Here is a 15,111-nt window from a genome sequence, read left to right as displayed (position 1 = left end):
AAATATATTGTAATAATATAATGTTATTAACTTAATAAAATATATGTATAAAAGTATATGTAAAAATAATCGACAATGACATCGCATGATTAATTCGTGTCATGTCATAAGACGCCAGCTTCAAATCAGCGGTACAGCGTTTCTCGAGAAAGAAGAAGACAGCAGTTGTCGGTACTCCTTCTCTACCGCTCGAACTTGCCGAAGCGCGGAGCGTACACGGACGAGCGCTCGCGCTAGTGTGTGTGTCAGTCTATCCCCTCTACGTGCTGCAGCGTGGCTGCAATCGTACATGAAATGGCATCCCTGGGTCGGGGTGGCGAGTTTTCGGTCGTGATTTAGATAGGCCGGCATATAATCTGTGGCGTCATGTACGGCGGTGTTATAAGCGAATTGTAACTCGTTTAGATGCTCGTCCCACCGGCGATGATTCTTGTCAATGTATTGCGTAATCATTGTCTTTACCGTGCGATTCGTGCGTTTCACCGGATTGCATTGCGGTGTATATGCCGGTATGAATTTTTGCCAGATGTTTAGGCCAACATCCGCTGCAGCTTTTCGGAGCGTAGTTGCGTCCCGTTATCTGCTAGTACTTCTTCTGGGCAGCCGTGGTGATAGATAATTGCTTCTGCAAGACTCGTGGTGAGCGGCAGCGGCGGTGGCCTTGCGTAACGGACGCATCTCCATCCACTTCGTAAAGCGGTTTTGCATATTGAGTAGCCACGTGTGGCCATGTTGCTAGATCGGGGTAGCGGTCCCAGATCTATCATGACCTGCTGCCAGGGTCGCTTTACGTCGGTGGAGTAACCCGGGCGTATCCATCGGTCAATGTGACGGAATACGTCGTGAGAGGACAATACGCACCGATTTCCAATCAATTAAAGAGGCGCGGTTGTCGAGTTCCGCCTCAACGTGAGATTTCGCCTAAAAAGATAATAGAGGCGTGCGTATGTCATCATTATCGAGGGATGGCATATAATCTTTTATTGGAGGTACTCTATGAAAAGAAGAAGCCGATTGAGATTAGCAGGCGACAAGAGTACATGGTGAATTTTAGCGAAAGCGGTTATTACGATGTGTTTAATAATAACGATAACGACGAGATGTTTTTTTGCGCTCATCGTAAGTATGAGAGGAAAAGCGGTGTCGTTTCGTCAGCCGCGTACGGGAGGAGGAGAGAAAAAGAAGAGAGCGCGTTGGCAACAATTGGCGCAACTAAGTATGCGCGCATATAAGTATGTATTATAATCGTAATATAACTATGGATTGTATATATGAATATGTATGAGAGAATAAGATTAATCGCGAGAGAGAAACGGAGTTTTTCCTCGTTCGTTTGCGGTGTATCGCGGGAACGAGAGGCGGATCGATGATGCGTCGGGAATCTTCAATTAGTAATACCGAGGATGACGTTATATTATTGGGAACGTATGAATAACTAGAGGTGGAGACCGCGCGAGGGGGAAATCGTCGCACAAGTATTAATAATGAGAGATTTTAATGTGCAATATCAAGGACAACGGTATTGGGAATGTATGAGAGATGGAGGTCGTGCGAGGAGGGGGAATTATCGTAGGAGTATTAATGATGAGAGAATATTTTATTACTCTATTGTTATTATTTTATTACTCTATTGTTATTATTTTATTACTCTATTCTTGTATTATTGTATCAGGCATATAAAAACAGGAAAGAGCTATTTGTAGGATGTTGCGGTTAGGCGGGTTCTGTGTCTAGACGGTTTTCGTGGGGATCTAGCGCATCCTGTTTTCGTTGCAACGGGAAGACGCACGTTTTGATTATGTAAGATGTCACGTGTTTTGTCATTTCGGAATGTCGCGATTGTCGCGTTTTCGACGCTGTCTCGGAGTATATATATATATATATATTTAGTCGTGAGAGGCATTTTCTCTCATTGTTAGGAACGTATATGGAAACAGTCGCGTCTAACGGTGGTTCTTCGAGCGAGAGCGACGAATCGTTTTTACGCGCGTTCGATCGTAACGTGATGTATCGCGATCTCGATGACGATCGTTGCGAGTTGCTTATTGAGAGTGACGGTAGTCTAGAATGTCACGAAACTATTGCGCCCGGTAATGAAAAGGAGTGGATCGTGACGAGAGAAAATATTTGCTGGAATGTGGCCACGTATCACTTGCGACGGGAGATCGGTACGGAGAGTCCGCGAGAGAAATTGTGGATCGAAACGTTGCTCGCTCTGAGCGATAGAGCGGTAATCTACGAGAGAACAGCGAGAGAGAAAAAAGTTCGAGACGTTAAATTCGTCGTTCCTACGGACAATTGGGGTAACATAGTGTGGGAAGTTGCGACATGGAGAAGAGTCGCGATCTTCTCGAACGCGCGGCGGGAGTTGAAGGGGTGTGCGCCTATCGTATTTGGGAACAGGAGTGTATCGAGTGTCTCGAGGTCTTGAGAGAAAGATGTGAGAATAGAGTCGATCCTACGGTTACCGGAACGATAAATTCTTTAATCTCTCGAATAGCGCAGTTGGAGGGTGCGAGATTCGCTTTGAGTCGACGTTTTAGTTACTTGGGTACAGGATACGACGGTTCGAAAGGATTCGAATGGATAGATATCGAGACGGCTTTCGCGAATCGCGTACGAACGGGTGCTGTGATAAATATCGAGTACATCGAACCTCGACGGTTTCTTGAGGACGTAAGGGCTACGGTGCTCGAGCGAGTCGATCTTGATATGCACGCGTGTTTAAAGGTCAACACCGTGTTTCACGGGGAGTTCGTCGCGAATGATAAAAGCGCCGTTAAGAGCATTCGCATGAAGAATTGTCAGCTATTCGGTATGTCCGATCTACGAGAATGGTACGACGGGAACATTATGAATGTTGTTCTGACATCGCTGGAGGAATTTCAGGAACGCGATAGCGGTTGGGCGTTATTTCGGATATTAAATTTAATGATTAATGTAAATAAGTGTAATCCTATGCACGCTGGATGTTGGATGTTACTTCCTCCGAAGATAAGATATAAGAGAGCCGTGATTAATGTACGTTCACACGACAATGCGTGTTTCGCGTGGGCGGTGGCCGCTCTATATCCTGTTGATATACACTCGGATAGATCGTCGTCGTATCCTCACTATTCGTTGATGCTGAATTTCGATGGTATTGAATTTCCTATGACACTACGAAATATCGCTAGATTCGAACGTCTCAATGATTTGTCTATTAACGTATTTGCTATTCGAGAGAAAACGGGGAGAAACGATATCATGATCATTCCTTTGTCGCTTACGGAAAACAAAAAGTCTACGCACATAAATTTGCTCTATCTGTCGAACGAACGGCGCGGCGATGTCGGTCATTTTGTATGGATAAAGCACTTGTCTCGACTGTTAACGTCGCAAATAAATAAGCATAAGGAAAAAAAATACATATGCGATCGGTAAGCGTAAGAGAGATTATTCTCGTTGCGAAATAAATTTCGTATTAATTATATATTGTATTTTTCAGATGTCTACATTATTTTTATTCAAATGAGAAATTGGTCGCGCATAGCATCGAGTGCAGAAAAGCGAACGACTGTGCTGTTATTCTTCCGAGCGAGGATGACAAGTTGCTCTCTTTTCACAATCACGACAGAAAGGAGAGACTACGATTCGTCGTGTATGCAGATCTGGAGTGTGTCTTAGAAAAGGGAAATCAACGATTCGGTGGGAGTCTCGACAATAGATTCGCCTATCAACACCACAAGGCGTTTAGCGTAGGATATTATTTGCATAGCACGTACAACGGAATCGTTTCCGCGTATAGATTTCGCCGAGCCGACGACTGCGTCTCGTGGTTTGTCGAGGAGCTGCGCGCTCTCGCGTGTCGCGTGAAGAAGATTCTGTGCGCGAGCGTACCGATGTTGGAGCTCACGCCGAACAAGTGGAACGCTTTTCAAAAGGCGACAAATTGTCACGTGTGCGGAAAGAGCTTTGAGTCGTACGATATTCGTGTGCGTGATCACTGTCATCTTACCGGACGATATAGAGGACCCGCGCACGCGAGTTGCAATTAGAACTTATCAGAATGCGTTCGTTATTCCTGTTTTTTTCACAATCTATCCGGTTATGATGCACATTTCATTATTAAGGATATAGCGAACGCTTTCAAGGGTAGAGTCGATTTGTTACCGTTGACTAAGGAAAATTACATCGCATTTTCGAAAATTGTCAACGATTCGATGTACGGAAAATGGAAAACTTGTGTTAAGCTACGTTTCGTGGATTCGTTTAAGTTTCTTAATACCAGTTTAGAAAAAGTAATTTCGTATCTAGATCGAGAAAAATTGAGGATCTCGCGATTCGAATTTTCTGATCTCATCGCAGAGGATTTCGAGTTGCTCACGCGCAAGGGCGTATTTCCTTATGAGTATATTGATAGCGTTGATAAACTGTTAGTAACCAAATTACCGCCGATCGAAGCTTTTTACAGTTCATTAACTGGTGAAACTGTGAGTGTTAGTGATTACGAACACGCGCGAAGAATATGGGAACGTTTTCATGTGAAAACTCTCGGAGAATACAGCGATCTATATTTGAAAACGGATGTGCTTTTCTTGGCGGATGTCTTTGAAAATTTTCGAGATACTTGTATGGAAAGTTACAATTTGGATCCAGCGCATTATTTCACATTACCGGGATATACGTGGGACGCTATGTTGAAATATACGAACGTTCGATTCGATCTGCTCACCGATATCGATATTCGTAGATGTGATGTTCGTAGAGCACGGTATACGCGGCGGTTTAAGCCAATGCTCGAATAGATACGCGCGAGTTAATAATCAATATGAATCATCATATGACTCGTCTCAGCCGTCGTCGTATCTTATGTATTACGATGTGAACAATCTCTACGGCTGGGCCATGTGCGAACCTTTACCGTATGCGGAATTTCGGTGGGTCGAGAATGTCGAGGGTCTCGATATTATGTCCGTGTCATCTGACTCCGATATTGGTTATATTCTAGAAGTCGATCTCGAATATCCGCGACATCTTCACGACATCTTCACGCGGATCTTCCGTTTTGCCCGACGCGCGAGAGACCGCCGGGAAATCGAAACGAAAAGCTATTCGCCACGCTCTACGACAAGTCGCGTTACGTGACGTATTATCGCAATCTTCAGCAGTGTGTGCGACACGGTTTACGCGTGACAAAGATCTATCGCGCGTTGCGATTCGCGCAGTCTCCTTGGTTGCGCGCATACATTGAGCTCAATACGGAACGGAGAACTCGCGCGAGCTTCGAGAGAAATCTGTATAAGCTGATGAACAACGCGGTTTTTGATAAAACAATGGAGAACGTGCGCAATTACGTAGACGTGAGACTCGTGACGCGTTGGGATGGAAGATATGGCGCAGAGGCGCTGATCGCGAAACCGAATTTTCACAGTAGGAGCGTTTTCGACGAGAATCTTATGGCTATCGAGTTAGGCAAACTCGAGGTTCAATTTAACAAATCAATCTACGTCGGTATGTGCATTCTAGAAATATCTAAGATGCGATTGTATGATTTTCATTACGATTATATGATACCGCTCTAAATGCAAAATTATGTACACGGATACCGATAGCTTGATATATTTTCTGGAATGTCAAAATGTTTACGAGAATATGAAGCGAGATATCGCGAGATTTGACACTAGCGATTATTCCGATGACAACGCGTACGATATACCGCGCGCGAATAAAAAGGTTCTTGGTTTGATGAAAGATGAGAACAACGGAGCGATAATGACGGAGTTCGTAGGACTTAGGGCGAAGATGTATGCTCTGAGAGTTTTGGGAAAGAGCGATACGAAGAGAATAAAGGGCGTTAGGAGGAGTACCGTCGCGAAAACGATAACGTTCGAGGATTTCGCGTGTTGCTTGAACGAATCGTTGCAGCAATCGAGACGTCAGGCAAACCTTGTGCATACGCTCGATGCTGCACAAGGTTTACACCGTGTCTGAATTAAAGCTAGTTTTGAGTCCTTACGACGACAAGCGATACTTAATACCTGACTCCACTAATACATTATCGTGGGGCCATTATAAGATATCATTATTACATACTAATGTAGTAAAAAATTGTACCAATATACAATAAGTAAAATTTGTACTAATATAGAATAAGTGATATTGTACAGTGGTATTGTTCTTTATTCATTATAATACAGCTGTTTTGTGAATCCATGAGTTATGTGTATTGTCCATTCCTAGCCATTTGACAAAAACTTTAATGTCCTTTCTACGTAATACTTTCTCAACGAGATAGATATCAGGATTGGAAACTCGCAGTAACTCGTGTTCGTAACTTCAAAACCCTCCGGCTATTGGTTCTTTACGATAGTCTTTTAGCAGATACGTCATGGGATTCGTGTGTTGCACCTTAGCGATTCGAAAAATCTCAGTCGTTAGGCGTATATCCCTTTTCGAAAATCGTTTTGAACTTGCTGACGCGTACCGGATCGTTCACCTTGAATCTTGCGGGGGCTGCGATTTTCAAGTGACTGTATACCGTGGAGAGGAGTCTCTTGGCAATGGCTGGAGTTACGTCCGCCGGTCGCATTCCGATCATTCGATGCGTGCGATTGTTATACTCCGAGATTAAACGCGGTAGAGCGTCGAGCCATCTGTACGATCCGTTTAGCGTGAAGAGTTTCCACATGTTGTTCTTGAGCGTGCGATTAAATCGCTCCACAACCGCTGCCTTCATCACCGAGTACGTCGAGTAGTGGCGTATATCGTACCTGTCAGTAATCGCTTTTACAGAGGCGTTGTAGAATTCCTTACCCTTGTCCGTTTGTAGATTTCACGGTCGAGCGTCGTCGCGAAATATCTTGGATAACGCCGCGGCTACCTCGCTTCCGCTCTTGTTTTTCAGCAGCACAGCTCAGGCGTATTTGCTCAACACATCGATAACCGTCATCACGTAATTGTACCTTTGTTTTGTCGCGGGTACGGACGCATCTCAACGACATCGGCCTGCCACAGGCCGTCGTAATCGCGCACTACGACTCGACGACGCGGAAAATTTCTTTCTTTCGCGCGGACTTGTGAAGCTCCTCGACGAGTCTCCTCTTTTCGACGCTCATCGTTGATTTTACGAGGAGGCGCGTTGGTTTTATTGCGTGTTCGCTCCTGTTCCTCGTTCCAAACGTTAATCGTGTGTTTCATGATATTTGGAATATCCGTTTTTAGTGCGATTAGTAATTCGTTTATTGTTTCTCTAGTCACTATTTTATCCACGTTCAACGAGGCCAGCGTCTTGTCCAGTGTCTCTCTTGTTACCGCTTTGTTCGTTAGCTTTCTTGTGATTCTTGTCAAATCTGTCACGCTATGCGCGAGATTCTCCACGTTCGTTGATATTTTCTCGCGGCTCGTCGACGATGCGTCGAGCTCGTTTCGCACGGATTTCTCTAGATTATGCAGTGATTCCTCTAGGACGTCGCTGATCGTCTCGACGGTCTTTCGAATCTCGCTCGAGTCTCTAGTTCGCACTTTGTTTTGTTTTTCTTCCATTCGTCCTAACTCACGTTGAAACATGAGCAGATCTTTAATTCGTTGATTGTTCCGCATCGAGTGCTTGTTTCGTTTCTCTTATTCGTTTATCGAGATCGACGAACAAGACTTCCCTCCTTTCTTCGATCTGTCGCAGCGATTCCTCTAGATTTCGCGTTCGTTTCTCCTGAGTGTCACCGAGCGTCTCGATGACTCCTCGGATTTCGCTCAGATCTTTTTCTCGCGATTCGTCCCGTTTTTCGAGCTCTTGTTCCATCGTGTCTCTCGTCTCCTCTATTCGTTTGTCGTGATCGATGAGCGAGGCTTCGCTCTTCTTCTCGAGATGCCGCAGAATGTCCACCTCGGTTTTTACGTCGTAATACTGCAGGAGAATATTTCGAATTCGCTTGTTCATATCTTCTAGCTGTTTTCGTAGCTCGTTCGTTAGAACTTTCGATTCCTTGCTCCTCACGCGAAGCGCTTCGTCGACATAACCTTTGGTTGTCGCGTCGGTATTATCGATCGTGTATCCAAATGGCGTATCTTACGTCTGTTGACATTGTAGTCGTCTGAATTAAGGCAGAGCGCGCTGCGACGCACGTACTCCCGCAGGGATGCGATCGTCGAACGATCGTCAATGCCGCGTTGCTTCTCCAGAGATTTCCCGAATTTATTCACGGATATCATGCCCTTGTGAGTGACGAATCTACCGCGCGCGATAATCTGCTCGTAATCTCGGCGATCTGCATATCGTATTTGAGAAACAATCTGGCTACGCGCGTCAGATTCCTCTAATTCGCCGATCGATCTAACCGTGTTCTCGTTCATCTTCGACAATAAAGTTCGAGTGCTTGTCGAGAATTCGCTCGTCTCGGAGATTTTCGCTTCCGCGTCTCGAAACGCGCTGTCCACGTAACTTTTACTCGCGGCGTCGGTATCGGTTTCTAGGTGTGGCTAAACGCCGTATAATTTTGTCTCTAGCGTCGTAGTAATCGTCACTTAGACAGAGAGCGTTATTACGCATATAGCGACGTAAGGAATCGATCGACGGTCGCGAGCGTGCCCTGTCGCCTCCGCCGAACGACTCCAGCGGTCTTCCGAACTTGTTCACCAACATAACAGGAATACCGGTCGCCACCAGCGCGCGCCACGTTTTACTTGATCGCGTCGATCTCGCGAAGTTCCTCGAGTATCGATAGAATCTCGTTGTCGTGAGCGTCGTTGCCAGCTCGTCTAGAGGCATCGAGCAATCGAAGACGATCGACTAGTTCGTTGGGATCGTCCCAATGGACGTACTCGATTCCTTTGTTTCTCACCCGCATAGCGGATGGAATAGAGTTGATCCTTTTTTTTCTCGCTTTACTAATACCAGCGCCACTTTTGTCCTTATTGAGTAATAGCGGCGCGATGATATGTTTGTACTTGAAACCTTTGTTTCCTAGAATAGGCATAAGCGCATTGTGGCCACGTCGATGGGCGTTTGTAGTTAATAGTATACTCTTGTACGTTTGCTTGTCGTTCTCCGTGTACACAGCGTCGTCGGGAAGTCTCTTGAAGATTAACTCGTATAAGCCCGGGGTACCCGGATATCGCGTGTCGCCCACGATGACGCTGTCGTCGGCGGTCACGTCGAATCGCCTATCGCCAAGCATCGAGCCGTCTAAATCGAAGTACACTCCGTAAACGTGATCGATCTCGCTCTGTTTGTCCCCGCTTAGAAGCGCGCCCATATATTTGCGACCTAACGGTCCCCATTGCGCGTTCGAGATTGATTCTTCCGATTCGTTTCTAGTCGCGGAACTCACCGTCGCGATCAAGGGCGATCTCGTCGAGAGGCGTCTTCTCGTCGATCTAGACGATGGCTCATCGTCGTCATCAGTTTCGCGTTTTCTCTTAGCACCGACGAACGCGATCGGGTCGATTCCCTCGTCTCGCGTAGTATTCTCGGCAATTCGTTTCAACGGCTGAACGATCGGCTTGAGTCGTCTCTCCAGCGCGATCTCCTCTTCTATCTCACCGGTCTTTAACTCTCTGTACTTTTTACGTATAGACTTCTGAGTCTTCGCGATCTCTCGCGCCGTTTTTTCCAGCCGAGCGACATTCGTACCAGCCGCAGCGTCAACATTCATACTCGCAGCAGCGTCAACGTCCATTCTCGTAGCACAACTGATCGCTTTACACCACGGCGAAATCGTTAAATCCTCGTCTGTATCTACCATTTCTTAACGCGCTGTCTTTATCGATGACTACAAAACCATATTTGCGTTTCCAACACGCGCGACATAAGGCGTAAAAATTCTCATACGACATATCCGTGTTCACGTGCTCGTTATAAATGTGCTTTAGATTAGTGCTATCTTGTTTAAACAGAATCAAGAGATTCGCGTTGTCGCGTATCAGGTGTTTTGGAATTTTAGCGTATGTCTGACAAAGATAGAAACAATCGATGTTCGAGTGTCGACCCATGGCAAAATATTCCCTGATCCCGTTCTGCTTGTCATAGGCCACGTCGTCGAATACGAATATCGAATCGGGAAGCGCCTCGCTCGGTGATACGACGTCGCTATTGTTTGAGAACGCGCGATAGCCGATCTCGTCCATCGACTCGAGCAGTTCCGCCAGATGTCGATATTTTGGTTGTTGCAGAGATTTCGAGTAGACGTACACATTCTCAAAGCGTGCGCCATGCGGACTTTCGAGCATGCTTATCAATACGTTCGTTTTACCGCAATTGGAGGGGCTGCAAATGATGCAACGTATTGTGTTCGGTAATAGAGGGCCGTGTCTGCGCGCCCTCCCGACCGCGTCGCCCGAGATTCGTCGAGCCTTACGATTGAGATTGAGCACTCCTATAGCTGGCGACCGTCGAACAAATCGCATTTACAGAAACTCACACTTACAATCCATATGCTAACACTACGTTCGGATACAGTGACGAGATACGAATACCTATTCAGCAACAGGATCTGTATACGTTACCGTGTGAAAGTTTTCTATACATCGAGGGAAAATTCGCGACGAGAGAGAGCGCGAAGGAAGGCACGGCGAAGGAAGGCACGGCGAAGGAAGGCACGGCGAAAGAAGTTACGACAACAAAGCTAGTCAATAATTGCGTCGCGTTCATGTTCGACGAGATTCGATACGAGCTTAATGGCGTGGAGATCGATAAAAGCAGAAACGTCGGCATAACGACCTTGATGAAAAACTATGCATCGTTGAGCTACGAGAGAGATAGAGTTTTACAGAACACCGGATGGGAAATACCGCCTATAGCGTTGGACGATTTCAACTTTTGTGTGCCTCTCAATGTACTCCTTGATTTCTGCGAGGATTACAAACGCATAGTGATAAACGCGCGACACGAACTCATTCTGATACGCGCTCGCAACGATAACAATTGCGTCGTAGCGTATTCAGATCAGAGACCGAAGATTACCTTGTTAAGAATACAATGGCGAATGCCACACGTGATACTTAATGATGTTAACAAACTATCGCTTCTGCGAACATTGGACAGTGGACGATATCTGAGCATGGGCTTTCGTTCGTGGGATCTATATGAATTTCCGCTGTTGCAAAGTACGACCAAGCATTCCTGGGCGGTAAAAGCGGCAACGCAATTGGAGAAACCGCGATACATGATCTTTGCGCTACAGACCGGAAAAAAAACGTACCGTCAGAAGACATTTCTAAATTCGACAATTGTAAGCTGACTAATGTAAAACTCTATTTGAATTCCGAGTTCTATCCTTACGACGATATGAATTTAGATTTCGAGCGAAACAAGTTCGCAGTACTGTACGATATGTATCTAAAATTTCGAAAGACGTATTACGGGTGTGAGACTTGCGAACCATTCATGTCTGTCACTAGATTTCTGCAATACGGTCCGCTAGTGGTCATCGATTGCTCCCACCAGAACGAATCGATCAAGAACGCCACCGTCGACGTTCGCGTAGTATTCGAATGCAAAGAGAACGTTCCGGCTAATACAACGGCTTATTGTCTCATCATTCACGATAGAGTTGTAGAGTATAATCCACTGACGAACGTCGTATGTAAACTCACGTAATCGCGGTTTTCCTACGAGAACGATGCCGAACATACCGATCTTCGTCGATCTGCAAGGTTTTACCGTTCGAGACAAATTTACGGTTAAAGAGGTGGCAATATTAAAAAATGGAAAAGAGCTGACCCATCAAATATTTCGAGAAGCGATACCTTGGAATCTTCTTACAAAAACGGAAAAATCTAAAGCGTGTTGGATAACCGCCAATCATCACGGCCTGCAGTGGAGCGACGGCAACGTCGCCTACAGATTCTCGAAACCTGTGATTCGAAGTGGCGTGTGCGACCGATCGCGAGACGCGTCTAGACGAGTGTACGTCAAAGGTTTGGAGAAGAAGAAGTTGGAGGAGATTCTCGGCGGCGACGTCATCGCGGACCACGATGTGAGACTATCGACGCGGATTTCGAGGATATAGGGCGCCTAAGCACTCTGGACGACGTTCGACGATTTCACTGCGAGCGTCACACGAAGCATTGCGCAATGGAGAACGTATGCAAATTGTACGACTGGTGATCAAAACGACGGGAATGTATCACCGAATTGTAATATCACATTAACGACTTATATCATATGTCAAATTAGTTTTTAATCATTATATTTTAGATTCATTGCTTATATATTATAATTAGATTCATTGCTTATACTATAATCGAATTGAAATTAGTTTTTTAATCATTATATTTTAGATTCATTGCTTATATATTATAATTAGATTCATTGCTTATATATTATAATTAGATTCATTGCTTATACTATAATCGAATTGTTTTATCGCTCGCTATACTTATATACATGCTTGAGGAAATACACAAAACATTATTTATGATATATCTCACTTTTATTTCATCTCAATCTTACATCCCAAAGTACAGAGCAACAAGTTCGCAATCGATAATGTCGTTACGATCGTAAGCATCGCTATCGCGTATAACTTTCAAGATATTTTCCTTATCCTTAGCGGTTAACGCAATATCCTTGAAACGTACCAATTTCGCATTAATTTTTCCTAATATCTTGGTCAACGAGATAACGAGTCGACTGATGCAATGCTCGAGCTCGAACATATTTTTCACTGTTTCCTTCGACATGGCCAGGCGAGCCGCGGATGTTTCCAGGCGTAATATCGTCAAGTTGTTGATTTTTCCAAAACGCACGGTCATATTTCCAATATCCAATGGGGCTGGAAAGGACGGTTCTCCTCTGCAGATACTTCAAGAGAACGTCTCGTTGCTCGACAAGCTGTCTCCACGTATCGGGCGACATCAAGACCTCCTTGCCATGACTATCTCCCAGAATAATATTCACGCGCGAGGAGCGCTCAAGAGTAACATATACATTAAGAAATTTGTATCCCGTCTTAGTCAAGGAATATTTTCGTTCTAGAATTCTAACTGAATTATTCGTATAACCGGCGTTACTATGACTCGACGCGATCGATCTGTCATCGTCGAGCGTCCTCTTTCTCCTTTTCGCATCATCGCTCTCGTCGACTCGGCACGTCTCGGAATCCTGCGAGCGTTCGATATCGTACATCTTTACGATCGAAGAGATCGCGCAATACTGTCGTAAACGTTTCGTATCCTTAGCTCTATACATTATGCGAAAACTTCCGTGCCTCTTCCTCCTCCCTCTCCTCTTCTAAATCATCCTCGCTCGAAAATACGTTCCTCATCTGAGCGAGTCTTTTCAAAAGAGCGCGCAGTTGCTCTAACAATCCGTCCTTTGGACACACGATACCAAAAATCTCAGAATCAAATTTACCGGTTAGTTACACTTCTAGTAAATTCGTTATATTTAAAGAACTGTCGTTTAACAAAAAAGTACAGATTACCGTCGATGTATCGAACGGCGGACGTTACAGCAGGTGGAATCCCAGGAAATATCGCGTGCAACGAATTATGCCTGACGGCTATCATCGAGCAATCATCGATCTCGGCCACGATCTCGTCGTTGTAGATCGCGAACGTTCGTCCCGCGTTAGTATTAATCACAGCATTAATTTTCGCATTAGGAGGAAGATTCATATCTTTCAATTTCCTTGGCCAACCCGGTACTAGCTCAAAACTCGGATATTCTATCATATAAACCGTATTGTCAACAAACAATACGAGTTGGCCCGAAGGTCGTCGATACGCACCCGCCAAACGCGTAAAATTATCGGGAAGGAAACGCAGATAGTCCGTCAGTAACAACGACCTACCGTAAGATTTTCTGTTTAGATCGACCGACCATAAGTAATGTCGATACATTCTATTTTCTAATACCAACACCGCATCGACGCGTCGCAACGCGCACAGATCCACGGAATTCCCCGTATCGCGCGTCGCAATCGTGGTCGTCGCTACGGTCGTCGTAACTGGTCCCGCAATTTCGTTCTTATTTCTTAAACCGTATAAATTCTGAATGGCGAGAAAATCCGCCTCGCTCAATCGCACGGGAAAGGTCTTAGAGGGAACAAAAGCGTACATTATCGCATCTTTTAAAGGACTGTGATGTAATCCTAATGCGTGACCGATCTCGTGCGTCAACGTATGCAACAGATGAATCATATCGTCAGGATTAACAGTTAACTCGATGTGCCACTTCCCCGCGCTATCCACGTGCACCTCTGACACTTCTGACGATGGTAAAAAAGTGTGAGCTAACACGTTTCCTGGTCCGTCCAGCAACGACGGACATATTCGGCTACCTTGATGCCGAGGATCTACAAACATGTGAAAACCTTTCCGAAACGATATCACGATATCGGGATTCGTCGAATTGCGCTCGAACGTCAACGACGAATTCGCAGCCCACATCTCGAACGCGACTTCGGTGACTCGTAGAATGCTCTCGCTCGCCAGATGAAACTTCCAAGTGAGATGCGTCTTCGCCCATTTCCTCGGAGAATCGTCCAAGTCATTTAATATATCTTTGACGTCGTATCGCGGTTTACGCATTTGTTCCAATGTAGCTTCGTTAAGAACACCATCACCAGGTATATGATAATACTCCTGAAAAAGCGCAATCGCGTGTCTCAGAGCCAACGTCGCGTTATCTGATATCGTTTGCACGTTATCGCCATCCAGATATCCGTAGGTTTGCAAAAACCGAATCGCCTCCTCGTCGCTGTCGGCGACGGAGTCGCGAATCGCCGCGATAACGGCTATCGCGCACGCGATCACGGCGATTTCACGAGCGAGCGTCATCGCGCGAGACAGAAGTCAAATCGACATTGCGCGTCGCCGACCGAAATACGCGCGAACCGTTCGATCGATGTTGCCATCGGTCGCGAGAGGGCGAAGACCAACGCGATGAATCGATCCGAGTCGCGAATCAGAAATTAAAATCGCTTTAATTTCTATTCTCTATCGTGTGAGATTATTCTCGTCGAACGAATCCAAATATAAGTAGCGCACCAACATTACACACCAACGAATAACGATCTCGCTAAAGATCCCATACGCAATATCATTAACAATACAAAATAGAGAACACAAATAAAAGCAACGACAACGATAAAATAGCAATAGAATAAAGAACGAAGAAATAAACAATAG

At 45.3% G+C, this 15,111-nt stretch overlaps 3 protein-coding genes across 3 annotated transcripts; 2 read left to right on the top strand and 1 right to left on the bottom strand.

Moving 5' to 3' along the window:
• The first annotated feature begins 2,328 nt into the window (after positions 1 to 2,328).
• Positions 2,329 to 5,564, top strand: LOC148935251 (uncharacterized). The gene is made up of 5 exons (XM_089081517.1): positions 2,329 to 3,419; positions 3,533 to 3,974; positions 4,113 to 4,739; positions 4,837 to 4,919; positions 4,991 to 5,564. The coding sequence occupies exons 1-5, from the start codon at positions 2,329 to 2,331 to the stop codon at positions 5,562 to 5,564; spliced, it is 2,817 nt and encodes a 938-aa protein (XP_088937643.1).
• Positions 5,565 to 10,204: 4,640 nt separating this feature from the next.
• Positions 10,205 to 11,575, top strand: LOC148935250 (uncharacterized). The gene is made up of 3 exons (XM_089081515.1): positions 10,205 to 10,271; positions 10,390 to 11,207; positions 11,330 to 11,575. The coding sequence occupies exons 1-3, from the start codon at positions 10,205 to 10,207 to the stop codon at positions 11,573 to 11,575; spliced, it is 1,131 nt and encodes a 376-aa protein (XP_088937641.1).
• A 1,754-nt stretch (positions 11,576 to 13,329) lies between these two features.
• LOC105423800 (stromelysin-1-like) lies at positions 13,330 to 14,760 on the bottom strand. Its single transcript, XM_089081514.1, has one exon. The coding sequence runs from the start codon at positions 14,758 to 14,760 to the stop codon at positions 13,330 to 13,332; it is 1,431 nt and encodes a 476-aa protein (XP_088937640.1).
• Between the last annotated feature and the right edge of the window lie 351 nt (positions 14,761 to 15,111).

The sequence above is a fragment of the Pogonomyrmex barbatus genome, unplaced genomic scaffold, assembly GCF_055798465.1.
Source record: "Pogonomyrmex barbatus isolate J1 unplaced genomic scaffold, ASM5579846v1 scaffold5, whole genome shotgun sequence".
NCBI classification, from domain to species: domain Eukaryota; kingdom Metazoa; phylum Arthropoda; class Insecta; order Hymenoptera; family Formicidae; genus Pogonomyrmex; species Pogonomyrmex barbatus.
This window is presented reverse-complemented; position numbering and strand designations above follow the sequence as displayed.

Bases quoted from the DNA above. Each gene is read 5' to 3' on its own strand.
- LOC105423800 (XM_089081514.1), bottom strand. From the start codon at position 14,760: ATGACGCTCGCTCGTGAAATCGCCGTGATCGCGTGCGCGATAGCCGTT.
- LOC148935250 (XM_089081515.1), top strand. From the start codon at position 10,205: ATGCTTATCAATACGTTCGTTTTACCGCAATTGGAGGGGCTGCAAATG. The intron at 10,272-10,389 runs GTAATAGAGGGC...TCGCATTTACAG, and splicing joins GATGCAACGTATTGTGTTCG to AAACTCACACTTACAATCCA. The intron at 11,208-11,329 runs GTAAGCTGACTA...AAATTTCGAAAG, and splicing joins CATTTCTAAATTCGACAATT to ACGTATTACGGGTGTGAGAC.
- LOC148935251 (XM_089081517.1), top strand. From the start codon at position 2,329: ATGGAGAAGAGTCGCGATCTTCTCGAACGCGCGGCGGGAGTTGAAGGG. The intron at 3,975-4,112 runs GTGCGTGATCAC...TTCATTATTAAG, and splicing joins TTGAGTCGTACGATATTCGT to GATATAGCGAACGCTTTCAA. The intron at 4,920-4,990 runs GTGGGTCGAGAA...GTTATATTCTAG, and splicing joins TTACCGTATGCGGAATTTCG to AAGTCGATCTCGAATATCCG.